Raw genomic sequence first — 24393 nt, 5'->3', positions numbered from 1 at the left:
GGAAAGCAGCAGATCACAGGAGCATGTCAGAGATGGGGAGAAGGAAAAGGACACCAGGGGACATCAGAGATGGGGGGGGGGAGTACACCAGGGGACATGGGGGAGGGGGATGACACCAGGGAAGATGGGGGGGGGGGGGGGGTGACATCAGAGACACAGGGGAGAGAAAAGGAGGACACCGGGGACATCAAAGATGGGGAGGGGGTAGGAGAACACCGGGGGACAAGAGAGATACAAGGGAACAGAAAAGACATGGGAACAGAGGAGACAGAGGAGGACAAATGGAGAGAGGAGGACACAGGATGGTCAAAGAAGGACTCAAGAGGAAAATAATTGGGGGGAAGATTAAGGGGAGAAGATCCACAAGATGCCCCTGCACCATGGATGCACCAGGGTTAGTATATTTTTTTTTCCCCTGATTTTTGTCCTCTAAACCTGGAGCGTCTTATGGTCCGGAGCGTCTTATGGTCCGAAAAATACGGTACTTCTTATTTGTATGTGTTTTAAATTTTAAGATTTTCGCAACAGTTCCTCTCAAAGTGCTGGCCAATTCAATTTAATTGATTTAAATAAACCCTGCAACCCAAGAACTATGTGTTTCTGCACAGCCACCTTTGTTGCACAGAAACAATAGAGTGCCTGGGACCTAAAGCTGAGTACACACGTACGATAACGATCGTTCGAAAACGAACGATAACGACAATCGGACCGATAATCGTGCGCTCCAAATTTTCCAACGATCGTTTTTTTGGACGATAACGACAGTTATCGTTCAATCCGACCGATCCAACCCGGCGGATTTTTTCGAAAGATAATCGTTCAATCGTTGCAGTGTGTACAAAGATCGTCCGATAACGCATGTTCTTATTGCCTGTCATAACGTCACTTCCGTTTGCGCACGCATTTTTTAATCGTTCGTCGTTCAGTACTTTATACTTATATCGCTCACGTGTGTACACAATCGTTCATTACGAACGATCTTTTCAGTCTAATTTGAATATCGTGTAAACGTCACGAATCGTTCGTAACGAACGATCTTTATCGGACGTCTATACGAACCCTAAGTTGCTGCATCTAAAGCACAGTTCACATCTGCGTTTGTGAGCCAAACGGATCCGGTAAGCGGATCTGGTCTCCGCTTCACCGGATCCGGATGGCTCTGTGCACACTGCCAAATAGAAAGTGAAAACGGATCTGATCAACGATCGATTGGATCAGTTTTCACTCAGTTTGCCGGCAAATACATACCTAATGCTCTTTTGCAGCCGGCGGTAGAGGCTTCCTCCTCTTCCGCTGTCACTATACAGCGCGTCATGTGACTAGTCAGACGGAAGCCTCTACCCACGGCTTCAAAAGAGCATTAGGTGTGTATTTTACCCTCCCTCACCCGCCCGGCTGCTGCACCCTCCCGCCGCTCAGGTTCGCTTCCCCCCATTCCCTCGTGGAACGGTCCGTTTCTTCACTAGGGCTCTATTCACTAGCGTGATAGTAACGCTGTGCGTGTGAAAACCTTTGCGCGCGGCACATCGCGTGATAACTGCTGTCATAGCAGTTATCACGCTATAGTGAATTGAGCCCCCTAGTGTGAAGAAGCGTTCCGATTTCCATTGCCCCAGTGCTGCAGCAATTTTTGTCCGGTTTCGTTCCGCTGGCCAGAACGGTCGGGAAAATTGGGGCCTGCAGCAATTTTTCGATTCAGGGACTGGAATGTACGGAACATATTCGTACCAACCAACGGACGATGGTGAATGCATTTGTAGGTCAACATTGGATCCTTTCACATCCGTTCCGTTTGTACAGTATACGTTCTATTTACGTTCCGCAAGAAAACGCAGATGAGAACCGATCCTTAGGAGTCCTAATTTGGTTACGGGATGTGGAAGTATGTGTTACTTTTGCCTTCCTCAGTATATGTGATGGTGACCATTGGTTCATTTAACGTTTTTGGTTTCTGGATTTTTTTTCTTTTGTGTAATGTTTATTTAGAGAATGTGAAGTCTTAAAAAAAAATACCTCTTTTTACTGGGCAGTCCTCTTCAGTAGTAAGACCATAGCTGAAACGTCGCATTCCCGCGGCAGAAAGATGTCTTTATACCCCCAAAATCCCTGGACAAAATTCCACGACTTTCCAGGTCGTGGATTTTGCTGCCCAGGGGAGGCAGAGCTCTGCTCGCGTCATTCTCCGATCTCTGCCTCTTCCCACCCCTCTCAGTGAAAGAAGACCGAGAGGAGGCAGAGATTGACGCAAGCAGAGGCGGAGCTACTGTACAAAGCTCTGCCTCTATCTGGAAGAAGCCCTGAATTTTGCCCTGGGGATTTCGGGGGTATTAATCGTTCTGCCGTGGGAATGCAGCGTTTCTGCTATGGTCTTACTGCTGAAGAGTACTGCCCAGTAAAAAAAACAAGATATGTATTAGGGCTGCACGATTTTAGGGAAAAATTGAAATTGCGATTTTTCTCTCAGAAATTGCAATTTCGATTTTTCACGATTTTTTTCCACTGGTTGTGTGACAGAGAAAAGATTGGGGGGGGGGGGTCATTCTTTGCTGCCGCACACCCAGTGACTCACACAGACCCCGCCACTACTAGGCTCTGCCACCCTCATTCACTGCATTACGGTGTGTCACAGTGTGTTCAGCCTCTTCCAGCCAGATCACTGTGTGTGTGTGTGTGTGTGTGTGTGTGTGTGTGTGTGTGTGTGTGTGTGTGTGTGTGTGTGTGTGTGTGTGTACAGTGTGTGTGTGTACAGTGTGTGTGTGTACAGTGTGTGTGTGTGTGTGTGTGTTGTAGTGTATGGGGTCAGGGTCTGTGATCTGCGCCTCCCTCCGCATTTAGCATTGCAACATTGTTACACTCGCCGCCGTACCTTTATTAACTTTTCTGAACTCACAGCGACATCACAGGCTTCTCTGCATGTGTGTATGTATATATGTATATATGTATATATGTATATATATATATATATATATATATATATATATATATATATATATATATATATATATATATATATATATATATATATATATATATATATATATATATATATATATATATATATATATATATATACACACGCACGCACAGAAGCCGGTGATGTCGCTGTGGGGTCAGAAAAGTTAATAAAGGCGCGGCGGCGAGTGTAACAATGTTGCAATGCTAAATGCGGGGGGTGGATCCACTCAAGTCAAGCGTGCCGCCCTGTCATACATAAGCTTGCTAGTGATTGGGCAGAAGAAGCGGCGTACAGCTCCACCTACCGCCGATGCCGTCATATCGTCGCTAACAGGCGGTGGGCGGAGATGTACGCAGCTTCTTCTGCCCAATCAGTAGCAAGCTTATGTATGACAGGACGGCACGCTGTGGATCCACCCCCCACCTCCCTCCGCATTCAGAACTGAATGCATTCAGGCGGGCAAAGCCGTACGGGCACTCGGGCAGGCGAAACCGCGATTCGCAAAAAACTGACGATCAGAAGATCGTCTTCTAATGGATCGCGGTTTCGATTTAAAACCGAGAAACCGTGCACCCCTAATATGTATCGCTTTGATGGCATAAGTAATAAAAAGTTATTCCGGTGTCATTGCTTGTTTCAGGTGTTTGATTCAGACACAACTGATACATTACATACAAGATCAGCTGGATGCCAGGCAACTGGTATTGTTTAAGAAAAAAAATGCATATGGCAGCCTTTATATCTGTCTCACTTTATTTTCCCTTTTATAGGACAACTGTAAAGAGAGGGATGTGGAGGCTGCCATATTTATTTACTTTTAATCAATACCAGTTGCTTGGCTATTCAGCTGATCATCTGCCTCTAATGCTGGATACACACGGTGCGTTCCCGCACTCGATGCGCCACTCGATTCGCGTAGACTCTATTATTTCCGAGCGCATTTCGATGATTGTTAGGTCGATTCACATGTAAAGTATGCCAAATCGACCTAACGATCCATCGAAAGCGAATCGAGCGGCGCATTGAGTTCGGGAACGCACCATGTGTATCCAGCATAATGCCTAGTACACACCATACAATTTTTTATGTTAGAAATTATCTATCTAACCATCTATTTGCCTAGCAATTAGGCATTGTTCTACTCAGCAGGCGATAACCAGAAGACAATGCACCAGAGATAATGACCAGTCTCTGCCAGTACTTTACAGAAAATAATCTAATTACAGAAAATCTAACAGAAAATTGTATGGTGTGTACTAGGCATAATGCCGGGAATACACGTTACGTTTGTACCGCTCGATTATGCCGCCCAATCGATTCCCCCGCTCGACCCTGCGGGCAATTCTCTTATCTTCTGCTCGTTTTCCTTATAATATCTCTGCCCCTGGTGGGGCGATTTGCCCCATTTAAAGTGCTGTGCGTGCAGCTAGCACTTTGCTAGCCGCGCGCACAGCTTGATCGCCGCCGCTCTGCGGCGATCGCACGCAGCGGCGGAAGAGCCCCCCCGCGCCCTCTAGTGGTGTTTCATGTAGCTACCATTCTGGTAGCTTTACATGAAACAAAAAAAATTGGATTTCTGCCTATTTGGCAAAAAAAATTAACCGCCAGGAGGGTTAAAAGTAAATTAAATATGGCAGCCTCCATCGCTGTCTTTATTTTCCCTTTAAAGAGAACCCGAGGTGTGTTTAAAGAATGTTATCTGCATACAGAGGCTGGATCTGCCTATAGAGCCCAGCCTCTGTTGCTATCCCAAACCCCACTAAGGTCCCCCTGCACTCTGCAATCCCTCATAAATCACAGCCGTGCTGTGAGGCTCTGTTTACATCTGTAGTGTCAGTCTCAGCTGCTCCCCCGCCTCCTGCATAGCTCCGGTCCTTGCCCCCGTCCCTTCCCTCCAATCAGCAGGGAGGGAAGGGATGCAGGTGGGGACTGGAGTTATGCAGGAGGCGGGGAGAGCAGCAGACTGACACTATAGAGATAAACACAGCCAGCTCTGACAAGCTGTTTGTCAGCAGCGTGGTTGTGATTTATGAGGGATTGCAGAGTGCAGGGGGACCTTAGGGGGGTTTGGGATAGCAACAGAGGCTGGGCTGTATAGGCAGATCCAGCCTCTGTATGCAGATAACATTCTTCAAACCCACCTCGGGTTCTCTTTAATAGACAACTGTAACGAGAGGGATGTAGAAGCTGCTAAATTGATTTCCTTTTAAGTAATACCAGTTGCCTGGCAGCCCTGCTGTTCTATTTGGCTGCAGTAGTGTTTGAATCACACCAGAAACAAGCATGCAGATAATTTTATCAGATCTGACTGTAAGAAACACCTGACATGCTGCATGCTTGTTCAGGGTCTATGGCTAAAAGTATTGGAGGCAGAGGATCAGCAGGACTGCCAGGCAACTGGTATTGTTTAAAAGGAAATAAATATGGCAGCCTCCATATGCCTCTCGTTACAGTTGTCCTTTAGTACTTGCCAGGTCTTTCCCCCCCCCAAGTCACTCCCCGAGCCCTGTATCTGCTGACTTCTGGTGAGTAGCCTATCCCCCCTTGTGGAGGAGTACCATGGCACCTTCTCTAGCCGAGATATTGGCACAGAAACACCACAGCATTTCTACCCGGAAGCCAGCAGGCTCAGGGAGAGAATTGGAGGTAAAAGACCCAGCAAGTAATTATCTCTTTATATGAGAGGAGGATCAATAGAATGTTTGTTTGTTTTAGATGGAATAGGCTCTTCAAAGTGACACTGAAGCGTAAAAAAAGTATGATATGTCAAGACAAGACAAATAACCTTTATATTGTGCTTTTCTCCTGGCAGACTAAAAGCGCCAGAGCTGTACTAGGACGTGCTCTAAAGTCAGTAGCAGTGTTAGGGAGACTTGCCTAAGGTCTCTTACTGAATAGGTGGCTTACTAAACAGGCAGAGCCGAGAGTCGAACCCTGGTCTCCTGTGTCAGAGGCAGAGCCCTTAACCCCCTTGGCTTTCTGATTCTTTCTGGATTTTAGGGTCTAAAAGCGGTGCAATTTTTTTGCACCCTTTCAGACCCTAAAACCTAAAAAAAATCATGCTGCCAGGGAGATCTGCAGCAGTTCCACAACCACTCACCTCCCTGGCTCCAGCGCTGCAATTAAGCCTCCATCCTCCGGGTGGCGCTGCAACTCTAAAATGAGATTACCGGCTGTTGTCATGACCACAGCCGGCGATCTCACCAGCAGGAAGTAGAGCCCTGGAGAAAAGGAAGATGAATGCCAGCCGACGTCGGGATCCCCGGGAGGTATGTAGAAACGCTCCCGCAGCGCTCATTGCTCTGCATACTGCCTCCGGCGGCTACCCCGAGCAGAGGTCGGGATTACTGCCCTGACCCTAGCTCGGGATAACTGCCAAGGAGGTTAACCATAATCCTATCCAGTCACTATCTAACACTAATGTGTTGTATGTGTAGTGCAAATAATTAATAGAACATTTGGTAGTAAAGAAGAGTCTCCATATTTTTTTCAGTTATAGTTTTTTATTTTTTGTTTTGCATTGCAACTTTCTCTAATATTTGCAGTTTACAGACTACACTGTGTATTTTAAACTATGAAACAAACCAGAGCTAATGATCCTTTGAACTCCTCTACAGTAAAATCTTAAAGGGTACCCAAACTGACATGTAGCATAATGAGCTAGACGTGTATGTACAGTGCCTAGCACACAAATAACTATGCTGTGTTCCTTTTTTTTTCTCTTTCTCTGCATGAAAGAGTTAAATATCAGGTATGCAAGTGGCTGACTCAGTCCTGATTCAGACAGGAAGTGACTACAGTGTGACCCTCACTGATCAGAAATTCTATCTATAAAACTTTTCTACTAGCAGAAAATGGCTTCTGAGAGCAAGAAAGAGGTAAAAAAAGGGTAATTTCTTATTAGTGAGGATCACACTGCAGTCACTTCCTGTCTGAGTCAGCCACTTACATACCTGATAATTAACTCTTTCAGGCAGAGAAAGAAAAAAGTAACACAGAGATAGAAAAAAAGTAACACCGCATAGTTACCGTATTTATGTGCTAGGCACTGTACAAACACATCTATCTCATCATGTCACATGTCACTTCGGGTATCCTTTAAAGCAGCCCATACACTCAGCCGATTTTCTGGCCGACCGATCGATCGATTGCAAATCGGTTGGCCAATCGACCGATCAATGGCCGATTTCGATCGATTTCGATGGATTTCCATCGAACTTGCAGGGTGGAAAATTTAGGTCGATCTGAAGAGATTGCTTATCAGTTTGCATTGGCCTTAATGGAAATCTGATGGCAAAAAAATGCCATCAGATCGAATTTCAATAGATTTCAAACTGAAATCTGTTGGAATTCTATCCTGGTAAAAAATGTTCTAAAAACGCATCAGATAGACCATCAGATGCATTTCTTATCTATCTGCTGCCAATCTGACGAGTGTATGGGCACCTTAACTGAAGTTGTCCTTTGTTTCTTTAATGTATAAGTGCTTCAGAAAATAGCATTGCTCTCTGACTAAATTAGTCGGAGAGCTCAGATAAGCTCTTTTTCTGGCGTTGAAGAGTCAGTGCAATTTTTTTGCATCTGGAGTCAGTGGTTTCATAAACTGAGGAGGCGGAGTTAGTCAGATGATTTATGTACCAACTCCACAGCCCTGGGCATAATTGCAGTGGTAGCAAAGCATTTCATGAGGGAGTATTCCCGCAACATTCCTGTCACCTGGGGCAATTCCAGGGATAATCTGAGCGAAGCAGGTTACTTCGGTGTGCGCTCTTCCTCATGCTTCGCCTGACCTGGGCACCGCCTTGTTTTGTCTGTGGCCGCGCAGCAGTGTAATCATTGTAATATGGCTGCTGGTAATAGCTGAACCCTGAATTATTACTTCCTCTGAGTTATCACAGCTCGGAGGGGGGAATAGTAATTATGCTGCCCGGTATTTCAGCGGCAGCTGGGTGAACCGGTATTCGGTCTGTTCTCTAAATTTTTAAAGAGACTCTGTACAAAAAAATGCCCCTGGGTGGTACTTACCTCGGGCGGCGGAAGCCCTTGGGCCCTGTTGCGGCTTCCCCCATCCTCCTGTGTCCCACGATGGTCTCACTGCACCCCTCGCAATGCACAGCCAACAATTTGTCAGGCTGTACAATATTTACCTTTCCCGGCTCCAGCGAGGGCGCTGTTGCGGCTCTCAAAAATAGCTGATCCCAGTCGGGTCCGCTGTACTGCGCTGGAGCCAGGAAGGTAAATATTTACATGGCCGCTGTTTGGAGGGGCCCAGGGAGACCACCGTGGGACGGAGGAGGATGGGGGAAGCCTTGATAGGATCCAGAAGCTTCCTCCTCCCGAGGTGAGTACTCCAGGGACATTTTTTTTTTCATACAGATTCTCTTTAAGTTGTGTAACCTGCATCATGTTACTAAAATCCTTATTTTTGTTTTCCCCCTCAGGTGATCATCCAGGGCTTTCGGAGCTACAGGGATCAGACTGTTGTTGATCCTTTCAGTTCAAAACACAATGTTATTGGTGAGTGTGGTTGTCATTAATTTAAGAAAACTTGGTGTCCGTACACTAATCACTGATCAAATCTGATGGATATCAACGTGCCAACATAGCCACTCAATTGTAATTTCGCTTGTTTTTCAGCCGAAATTAATAAAAAATTATTGATCTTACTCGGTAGAGGCTGTATATAAATGGCCTGGGGCCCCAGAGCCGGTGATTCTCTCCCCCCCCCCCCCCCCCCCCCAATTAATGGTACCCTCTGGCTTACAGCAGAGTGCACTTGCTGCTCACCTGTCTGGCCGGCGCACTCCCTCCTGTGTCCTTCTGTCTTCATCTCCCCAATGCCACTTCTCCGTGACTCAAAAGCACGTAAAGATGTTCATGGCATCGGGAAGATGCAGATGGAAGGATGCTGGAGGAGTACGAGCTGGACAGGTGAGTGAGTGCGCTCTGCTGTGAGTACTCTGTTGGGCCACTATTAATAGGGCAGGGACCTGGGGGGTCCTGGCAGAAACAGAGGGAAGTGTAGGTTCTATAGATTTTCAATAGATTTCATGCTGAAATCTATTAAAAATCAATTCTGCAGTGTGTGGAAGTAATTGATGCCTCTGATCAGATTTATAGCCACCTCTAATATAATAGAAATATTAGGTGCGCAGTTTAACTTACCTGGTGCTTCCTCCAGCCCCTTGTAGTCGACCTGGCCTCTCGCTGTCATTTTTCTCGGATCCTTTCAGCAGCTGTGCCCCTCCGAAAGCTGGCTGACTGAGCCAGTTGTGGGTTACTGCGCATGTGCTGCCCTTGCTGCGCGCCTCCTCGATCTCAGTCCAGTTACCAGAGTATTGGTCACATATGGAATGGCAAATTTAATGAACTGTGCAAGCGCCAAACGCTCCTTGCCAGGAGAGCGCAATAGAGGTGGCCTGGGGCTGTGCATGCAGCTTTCAGAGGGGACAGCTGCTGAATTGATCAGAATGGAAAGACAACAAGGGATCGTGGTGACTGCAGGGGACTAAACGAGGCCCCAGGTTAATAAAAATGAATAAATAAAAAAAAGTAAACATTCACTTCCATATAGCAAAAAATAAATCTCTCTAGGAATGACAACTTAAAAGCAAACCTGAACTTAAAATACATCTCTATGATAATAAATTGTATACAGTATGTAAAGGCATATAGCTCTTTTCTAGAGTCATATTTTTTATTGTTTTCAACTTAAAGGGACCCTGAGCTTTGTTTTAGGAAAATTGTACTTACCTGGGCAGCTGAATGAAGCAGCTTTTACCTCAGACATGGCTGCGGTTTGTGATTCCGCACCTAAAAGGACCCTGAGCTTTGTCTTAAAAAAAGAAAACTGGGCTTGCCTGGTGCTTCCTCAAGTTCACCGTAGCCTGCGAGGTCCCCGGCAGAGTCCTACGCATGCGCGGTTCAGTCTTTAGAGAATGCACAGGCCTCTTACAGTGGCCAACATTATGCTGCGATGGGTACGCAGTGGGGCGAGCATGTACGACTTCACTTGAAGTCGTGCATTACCACAGCCACCAGTGGGACCGCAGAGGGGGCCACGAGGATGCAAGGAATCTCAAGTAAGAATGATATATGTAGAGGCCAAAATATTTTATTATAAACAATACCAGTTGCCTGGCAGTCTTGTTGATCATCTGCCTGTAATACTTTTAGCCATAGACCCTGAACAAGCATTCAGCAGATCAGATGTTACTGACAAGTCGGACAGGATTAGCTGCATACTTTTTTAAGGTGTTAAATTCAGGCTCCACTTATGCCGGAATAATCAGGATAGCCATGCAGCTGATATTGTTTAAAAGTAAGTACACATGGCAGCCTCCATATACCTCTCACTTCAGGAATGGCTTTTTGATGCTATAACAATGGTTCACTATATTCCTGTTCTTGTGTATTCCAGTGGGAAGGAATGGATCCGGCAAGAGTAATTTCTTCTATGGTAAGCTTATTGTTTGCTTTTCTTGATACTGAGTTGTGATAGCTATCCTAACCTATTTTTTTTTTATTATTATTTAGTAATCTGAAAGCCAGAGTATGACTGTTTTTAAAAGCCCAAATATACCCAATTTTTTTTTTGGAATACATTGACAATTTATTAGGACCTGTTCCAGTTTACCAGTAGCTGTGCCCTTGTTGGGGCACACAGGAAAAGGATGTTGACAATGGAAGCAGAATCCATATAGAAATTTTAACTCTTCATTTAAAAAAATGTTGTCAAGTTTATTCTTTTGATGAGATTCATTAACTTCTTGTCTGAACAGGAAGTGACATAAAAAGTGTGTGTTTACAGTAATCTTACCACAGAGAAGCCACAATTTTTTATATGCAAATTTGGGGCTAAAAGTGGGAGGATCAGATTATCCGGAGGTGACATTCTGTGCGGGGTTCCCCTATGCAGAGCACGTGTTGGAAGCACGTCGGGATTAGTAGCTACCTCTCCTCATGTCCTCTGCAGCTTCTTAACGGGCAGTCATATATGGTATTTTACAGCAAGGACATTGACAGCTCTACACTATCAAAAATTAAAAGTGAAAGCAGACCCAAATCAAAAATTGTTCATGTCATTTACAACAATTAACATTACGTTTTAGAGAGACCCTGAAGTAAAAAAAAGTCCCAATTTGGGTACTTACCTCAGGAGACTGAAGTCTCTTGATCCTCCTGAGGCTTCCCCGGTCGCCCTCCTTAATGCCATTCCAGCGCCAAAACCACCGCATGCCTGTCAGCGAGGGCTTGTCGAAGGAGCTTGCCTATACTGCATAGATGGCTTTTTCTGCCAAGCCTGACTGTGCTACTCTGTGCTACTGCTCAGTGTGCAGGAGAGTCCATGACGCTTTTGGGATCCTAGCTGGGGTGGGGGGGAGGATTTCCCTTCTCCTCTCTCTCTTCCTCCCTCTCTCCCTCCCCCTCTCCCTAGGTAAGTATCCTGATTTTTTGAAAAGGACAATCATTCATTTAGGCAGGATCGTGTTGCATGCTGGGATAACTACTACACAAACTCCCAGAATCTCATATGGAAGCAAAATTGCAGTCACTCTCATTCTTCATGCATTTGTTTGCATTTTCCATGTCTTTTTTTTTTTTTTCAAGATGGTGGTAGCCTGAATTTGATGCAGGAAACCAATTATTACCGTAATTATTTTTAAGGACAACTGTAACAAGAGGGATATGAAGGTTGCCATATTTATTTCCTTTTAAACAATACCAGTTGCCTGGCAGTCCTGCTGATCCTCTGCCTCTAATGCCTGGTACACACACTAAGATTTTCTGGCAGATTTACTGCCAGATCGATTATTTCCAACATGTCCGTTCTGATTTCAGATCGATTTTTCCGATCATTTTTATGGAAATTCGATTGGAAATCAGATCAGTCATGTTGGAAATAATCAATCTGGTAGTAAATCTGCCAGAAAATCTCTGTGTGTACAAGGCATAATATTTTTAGCCATAGACCCTGAACAAGCATGCAGCAGATCAGGTGTTTCTGGCATTATTGTCAGATTTGACAAGATTAGCTGCATATTTGTTTCTGGTGTTATTCAGACACTATTGCAGACCAGCAGGACGGCCAGGCAACTGGTATTGTTTAAAAGGAAATAAATATGGAAGCCTCCATATACTTCTCACTACAGTTGTCCTTTAAACAGTAGTGAAGGAGCAGCCAGCAGCTGCCAACTCCATCATTTCATTTGCAGAAGCAGGATGGATTTCTTCACTGCTTGGAACATTTTTCTCTCTCTCCACTAGAGGGCAGGAGCCACACTACTGAATGTCCTTCTGTACTGTGGTACTCTTGAGCTGCAGCATCTTCAGCAGCAGCCACCATTCAAAGGGGTCGCACTCCTTGTCACAAGGTATATGCTGCATATTGCAGCAATAGGCGTTAATAGCCAGCATCATCTGTAATCTAAGCAGGGAATAGAGGTTTTAAACCTTTCTGCTAAATTCGGTACATGTGTAAATTGATTCTGTTATTCGGTCTGCCCTTAACCCTTAAGGTGCATACACACATCAGACTATAGTTTTTGGAAAATGAAAGATCACAGATCAATCTTACCACCCTTCATGTAGTATGAGAGCCATACCTACAGTCAATTCTGTGGAGATGAACTCCCCATCAGAAAAAATCTTTGCAAGATGCTGAACACACAGATGCTGTACAGACACAAAAGATCAGTATCTGCAAAAGATCTGTTCCTGCCAATGATCCGTTCCTGCAAATTGCATTCATAGTCTATATGATATCTGCAGATCATCATACACACCTTGTTTAACTGACATTCATCTGCAGATCAGATCCACCAGGATGGATTTTCAGATCTGCAGGTGATTGTCTGATCTGCAGATGAATGTCAGTTAAACAAGGTGTGTATGAGGATCTACAGATATCATATAGACTATGAAAGAAATTTGCAGGAACAGATCTTTTGCAGATACTCATCTTTTGTGTCTGTACAGCAGCTGTGTGTGCAGCATATTGCAAAGTTTTTTTCTGATGGGGAGTTCAGCTCCAGAGAATAGACTGTGTAGAAATGCTATCATACTACATGAAGGGTGGTAAGATAGGTCTGTGATCTTTCATTTTCCAAAGACTATAGTCTGATGTGTGTATGCATCTTTAGACTGCTGCTGCCATATATAGGTGTTCTGGGTTTTTGCATCCATCTGCCACGTATGTGTAAGCTGCTTTTTGTATTAAAATTCCGCCTTCAGCAGTCTTTAGTCAGTTTTGTGTCCCTATATTCCTGTGCCACAAATGTCAGCGTTTAGTGCAATGGTGTTTTTTTTCTGTTTTTTTTTTTTTTTTTTTTTTTGGGCTGTGTCAACTTTCTACTTTACATGAAGTATGCATATAATTCTCTGTTGATGCAGAAATATGCAAATGTTACTGCAAATCTTTGCACTAAAATGCTTTCACTGCAAGATTTAATTTGTTGGTTTTACAGTAATTCTCAATCATCTCAAATTTATTTGCACCTGAATTACAATCCTACTTACTAATTTGGACTTTGGTATGTGTAGATTTGGGCAAAACATTTAATAAACACAATACAAAACATAACTGACTCTGCCGTGGATAGCTTTTGTAAAAAACAAAGCAAAAAACTGCCAGAACAGATGTGTTAAATGGTACCTGAGGTGACATGATGGGATAGACACGTGTTATGTACAGTGCCTAGCACACAAATAACTATGCTGTATTCCTTTTTTTCTTTCTCTGCCTGAGGCCTCGTTCACACCTAAAATCGAAAACGCAAGCGTTTTGTGTGCTAGGCCCCCCCCACCCCCGGGCGCTCCACTGAGCGATGCGTTTCTGGTAAATGCCAATTTCTAAGCGCTTTTCCAGAGTGGTTTTGTAATTCATTCCCTGACGCAAGGTGAACTCTTTGACCCGGAAAAGAATAAATACAATGTATTTATACTTAAAAACCGCTTGTGCAATCGCTGCACAAAGCGATTTTGTGAGCGTTTTGCGTTTTTCCTATACCTTCCATTAAGGCAAAATCGCCTCAAAAATAGTATAAGTAGTGCTTTGCTGAGCAGATCGCTAATGAACCGCTCAGCTGTGAACTCTCTCATAGGGAATCATTGCACAAGCGTTTTTAGGGTGATTTTTGAATGTCTCCTGCGCTTGAAAAAAGGCCAAAAACGCCCTTAGTGTGAACGCGCCCTGAAAGAGTTAATCAGGTATATAAGTGGCAGTTACAACTATAAAACACTTTCCTAGCAGAAAATGGCTTCTGAGAGCTGGAAAGAGATCAAAAGGGACAATAGTTCATAGATTTTAGCTCTGGCATACTTCAATGAATGTGTCATTGATCAAAAACAAAATAAACTTAAAATGTAGATTTAAGTATAAAATAACACTGGAATATCTTAGTCCTTTTTAGGAGAAGGAGGATAGATACAATTGTTTGTTTAACTTGTTTATTTTCACCTCAATTGTCCTTTAAAGTGAATCAGAGACGAAGCACCCTCATGTATTTCACCATATATATCAGTGGAAACATTAGAGAAAACGCCTACCCTACTCTCTGATTCATCCTTCACTGCTCAGCCTGCTTCTTATTAGCCCTGATAAAATCCCCGACTGAGCATTCAGTCTGGCTTTGCTCAGTATTCATTATAGTGGAGTTTGTCTTCTCTGATGTCTTTTCAAGCCCAAACCTGCCCCCTTCTGGCTCTGCTATAATGATTCAGCTATAATGATTCCTGAGGAGCAAAGCCAGACTGAATGCTCAGTCCTGGATTTTATCAGAGCTGATAAGAAGCCGGCTGAGCTGTGAAGGATGAAACAGAGAGCAGGGTAGGTGTTTTCTCTAATGTTCCCACTGATGTATATATGGTAAAATACATGAGGGTGTTTCGTCTCTGGTTCACTTTAACCTCCCTGGCGGTAAGCCAGAGCTGAGCTCGGGCTATGCCGCGCAGGGGGAGATCTCAGCCCCTGGTGGGGCGATTTTCATTCTGTAAATTGCTGTGCGCGCAGCCAGCACTTTGCTAGCCGCGCGCACAGCTTGATCGCCGCCGCTCTGCGGCGATCGGCCGCACGCAGCGGCTGAAGAGGCCCCCCCCCGCCAGAGCCCTGCGCTGCCCGGATCAATGCGTTCCGGGCAGCGCTATTGGCTGGATCGGGTGTGCCTGACGTCAGGACGTCATCCCGATCGTCGCCATGGCGACAGGAGAAGCCAAACAGGGGAACGCGTTATATACGCGTTCCCCTGTTTGCTATAGATGCTGGCAACGATCGGACTAGAGGGCCACATGCGCCCTCTAGTGGTGTTTCATGTAGCTACCACTCTGGTAGCTTTACATGAAACATTAAAAAATAAATTAAAAAAAATTGGAATTCTGCAATTTTTGCAGAAAAAATTAACTGCCAAGGAGGTTAAGTCTGATCTAAGCCCAAAGTGGAAAGGCAAATTCTCAAAGCTATCACATTGATAGTATAAATTATATGTAATACCTTTTTTGAATTTGGACTCTTCAAGTTGGCTGCTTTAATCACAAATTTACAGCTGCTGGTGGAATGAAACAGCTGTAAGATACTCGAGAGAAGGATCTATGAATTGGTGGACCATGTATTTTTATTTTTAATTTGCAAAAAACGTCAGTGGTTTAATAAATGTTTTCATGCAGAATTTAATCAAAATAACAATCTGTTAAATGCATAAGTCTTTGTGGTGAATCGGATGATGCCAATGTATATTTTGTTTTAGGTAAAGTGTGTATGAATTTATACAGGTGTTTTTTTTTTTTTTTTTTTTTTTTTTTTTTTTTTTTTTACTCCAGCCATCCAGTTTGTTCTTAGTGATGAGTTCAGTCATCTTCGTCCAGAGCAGAGATTGGCTCTTCTACATGTGAGTATCACCTGTTTGGCTGCCTTTAAGGTGGCTATACTTTGATCATTCCTTAAAGAGGAACTCCAGCCTAAACAAACATACTGTCATTAAGTTACATTAGTTATGTTAATTAAAACAGGCAATATTTACCCACCCTGTTTAAAAAAAACAGGCATATGTTTGATTTCATGATGGCAGCCATCTTTTTGGTTGAAAGGTGGTGACAGGGAGCATGAGACACAGTTCCAACTGTCCTGTGCCCAGAGCACCTCTCCAGTTGCTAGGCAACGTGAATAACATAGGAAATCCCATCATGCTCTGCACAGCATCAGGGAAAAAAAACGGGCTTTTTTTCTTTGATGGGTGGAGCTTAGGTAAAAATGATGCTTTTAAGAAAAACAAAGTTCTGATGCTGTGAAACTGTTAAAGAAACACCGAGCCTTTTTAGTTCTGCTGAGTAGATTTTTAGTCCGGAGGTTCACTTTAATGGTCTGTGTACTATATTACTACTACTAGTACTATAGAACATTAACGTTTTATACATACCTGGGGCATCATCCCCCCCCAGGATCGCTCCCACACCCCCATCCTCAGCCTTTTCCAGCTGCGGTACTGAATCCCATAACTTCAGCCAGTCGCGGCCATACTGCGCAAGAAAAGTGCACCTTCTACGTATCTCTACGGCTGCGCTTTTGCGCAGACTGGCCGCAACTGACTGAAGTTACGGGACCCGGTACCAAAGAGGGAGAAGGCTGATGACGGCGTGGGAGCGATCCGTGCACATGGGGATGGAGGAAGCCCCAGGTATGTATAAAACTTTTATGGTCTCTGGTTTCCTTTAAAACACTCTACTTAAAGTGTAACTGTCGGGCATAAAATCAAAAATCAATTCTTTATTTTTATCTGGTAAACAAGTAATAAGGGTGCTAACCAGGCAATCCATAAGTTAAAATCTCTATTACTTGTTTATAAATGATCATTCCCCAGTTTACCTGACTCTTATTTGGGACGTTGCCGCAAAAAGGAAGTTGCAGGGCATGCTGGGTTGTCTTTTTTTTTTTTTTTTGATTGATTTTATGCCCAACAGTTACATTTTAACGTGCCTGTTCACGGTACAATTATTAGTGAACAATTGTATGATCGATCAGATTTTTTTTTTTATAGATCATATTGTAGGAAAACCGAGAACCTTGAGGGCTCAATCAAACCTGAATCATCGCTTTATCAGTTGTTTTCTAGAAGAAAAAAAAAGTCAGCATGGCAGATTTTTCAGAGATACTAATTTAGATATGATCGCAAGTTGGATTCTTTAAAAAGAGTCTGAAGACTCGTAAAATGTCACTTTTTATTTAACAATTCCCTGCTACACTATCACCCCAGCTAAAACGCTGCATTCCCGCGGCAGATCGCTATATCTAAACCCCCGAAATACCCTGTGCAATATTGGGGGAGTGCTTCCTTGTAGAGGAAGAGCTTAGCGCTGTTGCTCTGCTTCTACTCGCGTCAATCGCCGCCTCTCTGTCTTCTTTCACTGAGAGGGGTGGGGAGAGGCGGGGATTGACACTAATGGAGGCAGAGCTACAGTGGTAAGCTCTGCCTCCCTGGGCAGCAAAATCCACGGCTTTAAAAGCTGTGGATTTTTGCCTCGGTATTTGGGGGGTTTAGATACAGCAATCTGCCACGGGGATGCAGCATTTTAGCTGGGGTGATAGTGTAGAAGGGAATTGTTAAATAAAAATTGACATTTTACAAGGCTTGAGTCTCTTTAATGTTGTGAGTTGTGTAAATACATACAATCTCTTTCGATCTCAATGATCTTATAGAAAATACGCTTGCTGAAATTTCTGCAGTTCATGGGCACATTAACGTGGTTTAGAAAAATATGTACTTATCTAAACCCCATAAACAGGGCTGGGCAGAGGCGAGAGAGGCTCAAGCCTCAGGGCACAGTGTAGGAGGGGGCACACAACTCACTCAGCTATCGTACCCCTATTGTGTTTGAAGCAGAGAGAGATAAGGGGGATACATGGCAGTGACTGCAAGCCGCATAACTAGAGATTAAGGTGTTGTGGGCCCTGGGCTGCCTCTTACTCAAATAGCAATCAGTGTGTGATGGCTGGTGTGGGAGGGGTGCATTTTGGTGTCTCAGCTTTGGGTGCTGGAGGACCTTGTCCAGGCTCTGCCCATAAAAGTGCACAGATAATTTCCTGACCTTTAAAAATAAGCAGAGCGAGAAATAATCACTATCTAAAAATGTTCCTATCAACCAATGGATCTTTTTGATAACTTTGACTCATTGGCTTCAGTTAGAAGACTTGGAAATCGGGTCCATTTACAGTCAATTTTACAGATCTTATTCTATGTCCACTGTTCTACTTCTCGAACCCTCTTTTGACAGGTCAGGGCCGAGTCTGTACAGATCCTTTCCTCAGCTAACATTGGGTTGTGTTGCTATTAAAGGACACACGAAGCGAAAATAAACGAATTAAATAAATGATTGTATCTATCTTCCTTCACCTAAAAATGACTTTTTAAGATATTCCACAGTTGTTTATTTTATGTTTAAATCTACTTTTTAAGTTTTTACTGTTTTATAGTTTTTGCTCAATGACCCGTACATTGAAGTATGCCAGAGCTAAAATCTATCAACTATTGGCCCTTTTTATCTCTTTCCTGCTCTCAGAAGCCATTTTCTGCTCGGAAAGTGTCTTATAGTTGTAATTTCTTATTAGTAAGGGTCACATTGTAGTCACTTCCTGTCTGAGTCAGGACCGAGTCAGCCACTTACATACCTGATATTTAACTCTTTCAGGCAGGGAAAGGAAAAAAGAAATACATAGCATAGTTATTAGTGTGCTTAGCACTGTACATACCCATGTCTATCTCATCATGTCACACTTCAGTTCGGGTATCCTTCAAGGGGGTGGCGAGCCAATGGTGCAGTGCACGAGGGAGTGGCATTGAGCAGATGGGGAAAGTAGAACAACATTGTCCTTGGCCTAATGGCCGCATCCGCCAGGTTGATCACTCAACGATGCATTGAGGGGGGATTGGTGGCTGCTGTTACACACTTAAGATTTTCTGCAGAGAGCCATATAACATGTACACAAGGCTGAAAGTACACTTGAAGTGAGATTGATATACAGTGCTGCCCATAATTATAGTGGACTTAAAGGGATACTGTAGGGGGTCGGGGGAAAATGAGTTGAACTTACCCGGGGCTTCTAATGGTCCCCCGCAGACATACTGTGCCCGCGCAGCCACTCACTGATGCTCCGGCCCCGCCTCTGGTTCACTTCTGGAATTTCAGACTTTAAAGTCTGAAAACCACTGCGCCTGCGTTGCCATGTCCTGGCTCCCGCTGATGTCACCAGGAGAGTACTGCGCAGACCCAGTATGGTTTGGGTCTGCACAGTACTCTCCTGGTGACATCAGCGGGAGCCAGGACACGGCAACGCAGGCGCAGTGGTTTTCAGACTTTAAAGTCTGAAGTTCCAGAAGTGAACCAGAGGCGGGGCCAGAGCATTGGGGAGTGGCTGCGCAGGCACAGGATGTATGTAGGGGACCATTAGAAGCCCCCCCTACAGTATCCCTTTAAAGTTACTTTTATTCAACCCGCAAGTCCTTTTTTTGATGGGAAATGACATGGGTGTCTCCCAAAAGATAAGACTGTATATGCGGCATTGTTGTGGGATATTTTATTTACATTTGAGCAAAAAGTGTTCAGGCCAAAATTCGTACCCTCCACAAACTGTCAGTCTGTGGGAAAATCCAAAGTTCTATACCATTCCAAATAGTCTAAGCTGTTGTAAAGCATCATAATTACCCTGATTAGTTGGGAACAGCTGTTTTTTAATCAACTCGACAGGCCTAAAACAGCAGCTCTCTGCTATCGGTTTGTGGACAGTCATGGCTAAGACAAAGGAGCTCAGTGAGGACCTGCGGCTGCACATTGTGGCTGTTTAGAAGTCAGGAAAAGGGCTACGTGGCCATTTCTAAATGTTTTCAAGTGCCAGTGGCTACAGTGCAAAATATTATTTAAAAAAATAGAAGATGTTCTGCACTGTGGAAAATCTCGGAGGACGTGGTTGGAAGCCAAAAGTGACACCTGTGCTGGCCAGGAGGATAGTTAGAAAGGTGAAAAAGAATCCAAGGATCACCACCAATGCCATCCTGGTGAATCTGGGCTCTCCTGGTTCCAATGTGTCAAGGCAGACACTCTAACGGTCAGTGCACACTGCTGATGCAGACCAAGGGGGACGCCACTTCTCCAGATAAGGCACACAAAAGCTCACTTGGCCTTTGCAAATGCTCATCTGGACAAAGACGACTTCTGGTCTTCTGTGTTATGGTCAGATGAAACAAAAATTTGTTTGGTCACAATGATGTTTCCTTCATTTTGTGTAAAAAAGAAGCCCTCAACCCAAAGAACACAATCCTCACTGTCAAACATGGTGGTGGGGTGTTTTTTTTCAGCCAATGGACCAGGGAACCTAATCGCAGGAAACTGCACCATGAAGAAGGAACAATACATGAGGATTCTCAACGACCACATCAGGGAGTCTGCTGAGAAACTTGGCCTTGGGCACCAGTGCACATTTCAGCATGACCATGACCCAAAACACACAGCAAATGTGGTGAAGAAATGGTTAGCAGACAACAACATTAACATTTTGGAGTGGCCCAGCCAGAGTCCTGACTTGAATCCAATTTAGAATCTGTGAAGGTAGCTAAAGATCAGGATGATGGCAAGAAGACCCTCCAACCTAAAAGATTTGGAGTGCAGTGCTAAAGATAAATGGGCAAAAATACCTGTGGATACATGCAAAAAGCTGGTCTGCAATTATATAGGAAGCATTTGATTGCTGTAATAGCCAATAAAGGCTTTTCTATTAATTATTGAGAAGAGTATGAATAATTTTGGACTGGACACGTTTTGCTTAAATGTAAATAAAAGCTGAGAAATGTTTTGTTTGTTGTTTTTACACAACAATACCTCTTGTGTATATTATCTTTGTGGAGACACCTATGTCCTTTCCCGTCAAAAAAATACTTGCTGGTAAAATAAAAGTAACTTTAAGTCAAAATTTGCCAGGGGTATGAATAATTATGGGCAGCACTGTAGAGACTGCCATATTTTTTTTTTTTTCCTTCTAAAAAAATGCACATGCATGAAAAAAAAGTCACAAGGAAACGTGGGCACCTGATTTCAGCTAGTAGAATATCAGTAAAATTTAGAGATACAGGTAGTCCCCGACCGACCCGCCGATACGAACGGCATGGATTCTGTGTTTCCATGGGAACAAGTAAAAAAAAAAAAAAATTTTCTATTTGACTTGTAGTTTTTGAGAAAATCGATCTTAAAAAATTCAAAGAAAAAATGGCTTTTAAACTTGTATAAGCAGGAGCAGAGGGGGACACTGGAGGCACAGGGGAGCACAGAGGAGGTACAGGGGACAGAGATGGCACATTGTTCCGACTTAAGAACAGATTCAGATAATGAACGAGATAGGGACTGTAGGTTAGTTCTTAAACTGGGGACTACCTGTATTCTGCATTTTTAAGAGTGAAAATTACTGTAGTTAAAATGGGTAAATAAAACTGATAACACACACACACACACACACACACACACACACGCACACACACACGCACACACACACACACACACACACACACACACACACACACACACACACACGCCCCTGACACCAATCCCGGCTATACTGTTACATTTTTTGGGGCACCCACATTTCATAGAATAGCCGCGCTTTATAATGGTGCATATGGCAGAGCCAAAATTTCTGCTGATAGCGGGTGCCCAAATTTTCCAGTCTGATGCACGTTGCCTCTTGCTGATCCTCTGTCTCTCAGGCCTGGTGCACACCGAGCAGTTTTTGAAGCGATCCGCAAACTGCTTCCGCCTTGGAAAACGCATTGCTAATGTATTTCAATGGGCTGGTGCACACCGGCGGTTTGCGGTTTTTAACAAACCGCAAACGTGGTTCCTGCAGCACTTTTGCGGTTTGCAGAAGCGTTTCTGCTTTACTGCAACAATATATGAAATCTGCTACAAAAACGCTCCAGAAAACGCTAGGCATGTTTAGAAAACCTCTCTAAACATGCCTAGAATCGCTCTGAAAATCTGCTTTAAAAACCTCTGGCGTTTTGAGGATCTGCTAGCGGTTTTGGTATGCACTGGGCCTAATACTTGTAGCCATAGACCCTGAACAAGCATGCAAATCAGGTGTTCTGACTGAAGTCTGTCTGGATTAGCTGCATGCTTTGTTTCTGGTGTGTGATTCAGAGACTACCGGAGCCAAAGAGATCAGCGGGGCTGACAGGCAGCTGGCATTGTTTAAAAGGAAATAAATATGGCAGCCTCCATATACTTCTCGCTTCAGGTTTCCTTTAAAGGGACTCCGAGCACCTCTCATGGGCATGCCTTTAAGACTCCGACCAGTACTGCAAAGTACTTAAAGATGCATACCTTTCTGTAGCTTGTGCTCCTCTTTCATTTGATGCCTGAATCACTGTTTGATACCAAGTAGTTTTCATTCGATTTCAATTTAAAAATTGCGGCTGCCATCTTGGCTATGTTATAACTTGCGGGTCACCCCTGTCTTCTCTGTTAGAGAAGTGCATCACTGAATGAAGCCGGAAGAGGAAGTGACACGCATGGCCATTGCCAGAGGCTCCTCCAGAGGGGTCATAGCACGACTTTGTTGGAAGTCGTCTGTCTTAAAGGCATACCCATGAGAGGTGCTGGGAGTCCCTTTAACTATTAGTTGTGTATGCTGACAACAATTGGACAAGTTGTAATCATCCCTGTTCTTAGAATAGAATATCAAAATCATTTTTGGCTCACAATAGGATTGAATGTTTTTATAAAATGTATTTCACTCCATTCTCCAGGAAGGAACGGGTCCTCGAGTCATCTCTGCCTTTGTGGAAATTATATTTGATAACTCAGACAACAGATTGCCTGTAAGTGAAACCGTGCATACATTCATTTTATTTAGTTTACATTTGGCCAAGGTTTACACTGTTGTTTTTAATCTTTAGATTGACAAAGAGGAAGTGTCCCTCCGAAGAGTCATTGGAGCCAAAAAAGATCAGTATTTCTTAGACAAGAAAATGGTGACGTAAGTGGATGTACAACTGTTTATACTGACATTGGCAATCTTTCAGTGGGTGTGTCTGTGTCAATGCCAGTTAACCTCTACTTTTATCCAGCAACATACTGTGATCCAATATATATAGTTTAAAGGGACAGTATCGATTAACATGTTTTTTTCCAATTGAGATAGGAAATGGTTGGGAAGTGCTGCTAAGTATTGGTGTATACATTTCACTGCTTATCTATTTGATTCCTGTTACCTAAGTCATTTCACGTTTTTCTGACGGCAGTCTGCTGAAATTCTGACAGCAGACACAGCCATGAGGGGAGAAATTCCCTCAGGGCTGGAACCCACAGGAGCGCTTTTGGCAGCGTTTTGGCAGCACTGCGATACGCTAGCAGTTTGCCAAAACGCTGGGCTAATGTTAATGGATGGGGCAACTTCCACAGGAGCGTTTGCGTTTCTCAAACGCAAACGCAGGACATGCAGCATTTTGGGAGCGTTAGCGCTTCAATGTAAAGTATTGAACCGCTAGCGGAAACGCTCAGCAAAACCTAAACTGAGCGGTTTTGCTAGCGTTTTGCGGTTCAGCACACTGTAACAAAATGAAAAATAATTCACAGGACCAATCAGGATAAAAACGCAAAACGCTAGGCACCCGCTGGGGAAAAAAATACAATGTTGCAAAACATGACCAAAAACGCGCATGAATCCGCTTGCAAACCGCTCAGACAAAACGCTAGCGGTTGCGTTTGCGGTTTTCAGTGGGTTCCAGGCCTCACAGTGTATCTGTTAACTGTGTGCAGAGAGCTCAGTCAGAGACAGGCAGAGCTCCCTCTAACAGAGAGCAGAGGAAATGTATCTTATGTGCAACATAAACATTTGTAACACTGTAGTGTGTGAAACCTGATGCCTGTTTTCAAATAAATTATGCTTCAATATTACACTGTTCTTAGCATGTCACACCTCTGCAAATGAGACATTCCAAACGTAGCTAAAATCTACACACAATGAATTAAAACTTTTGCCTCTGATATTTAACATGAATACTAGGAAAAATGTTAACACAGCTACTTAGACATTATTTGTACGTTGTCATTTTAGAACACTCGGGCATTGATAATATTCCTTTAAGCAGAAATTGCTTTTGCAGGGGTTAGGAATATAGCTGATCAACAAGATGCTATTTTCTATAGCTTGAAAATGTTCTCGCAGTTTGTGTGGCTTGAAATTGAACCAATGAAATGCAGTAACTATCGAGTTTTAATTGGCCTCATGTCTAGCGGCAAAAATTGCAACACAATTTGCATCAAGTGCTGCCAAGTCTGCTGAGAAAAGCATTGCGGCACTTTTGCCGATAGCACGTTGGTTTATGGAAAGTGTTTGGGGAAGAAAGCACTGAAGATTTCCCATAAACCAATGACGTACTATTGGCAAAAACACCACTGTACAT

General features: G+C 43.8%; 1 protein-coding gene across 1 annotated transcript in view; it reads left to right on the top strand.

The window, feature by feature from the left end:
• The window catches only part of SMC3 (structural maintenance of chromosomes 3), a 111058-nt gene that overhangs the window by 5134 nt on the left and 81531 nt on the right, over positions 1-24393 (top strand). Inside the window, exons 2-6 of the mRNA XM_068258908.1 lie at positions 8398-8473; positions 10377-10415; positions 15770-15837; positions 22735-22806; positions 22885-22964. Coding sequence (XP_068115009.1) covers positions 8398-8473; positions 10377-10415; positions 15770-15837; positions 22735-22806; positions 22885-22964 — 335 coding nt within the window. The remainder of the gene's footprint in view (positions 1-8397; positions 8474-10376; positions 10416-15769; positions 15838-22734; positions 22807-22884; positions 22965-24393) is intronic.

This window comes from Hyperolius riggenbachi, chromosome 10 (genome assembly GCF_040937935.1).
Source record: "Hyperolius riggenbachi isolate aHypRig1 chromosome 10, aHypRig1.pri, whole genome shotgun sequence".
NCBI lineage: Eukaryota > Metazoa > Chordata > Amphibia > Anura > Hyperoliidae > Hyperolius > Hyperolius riggenbachi.
Note: the sequence above shows the minus strand (reverse complement) of the source record. Positions and strands in the feature narration are given on the sequence as shown.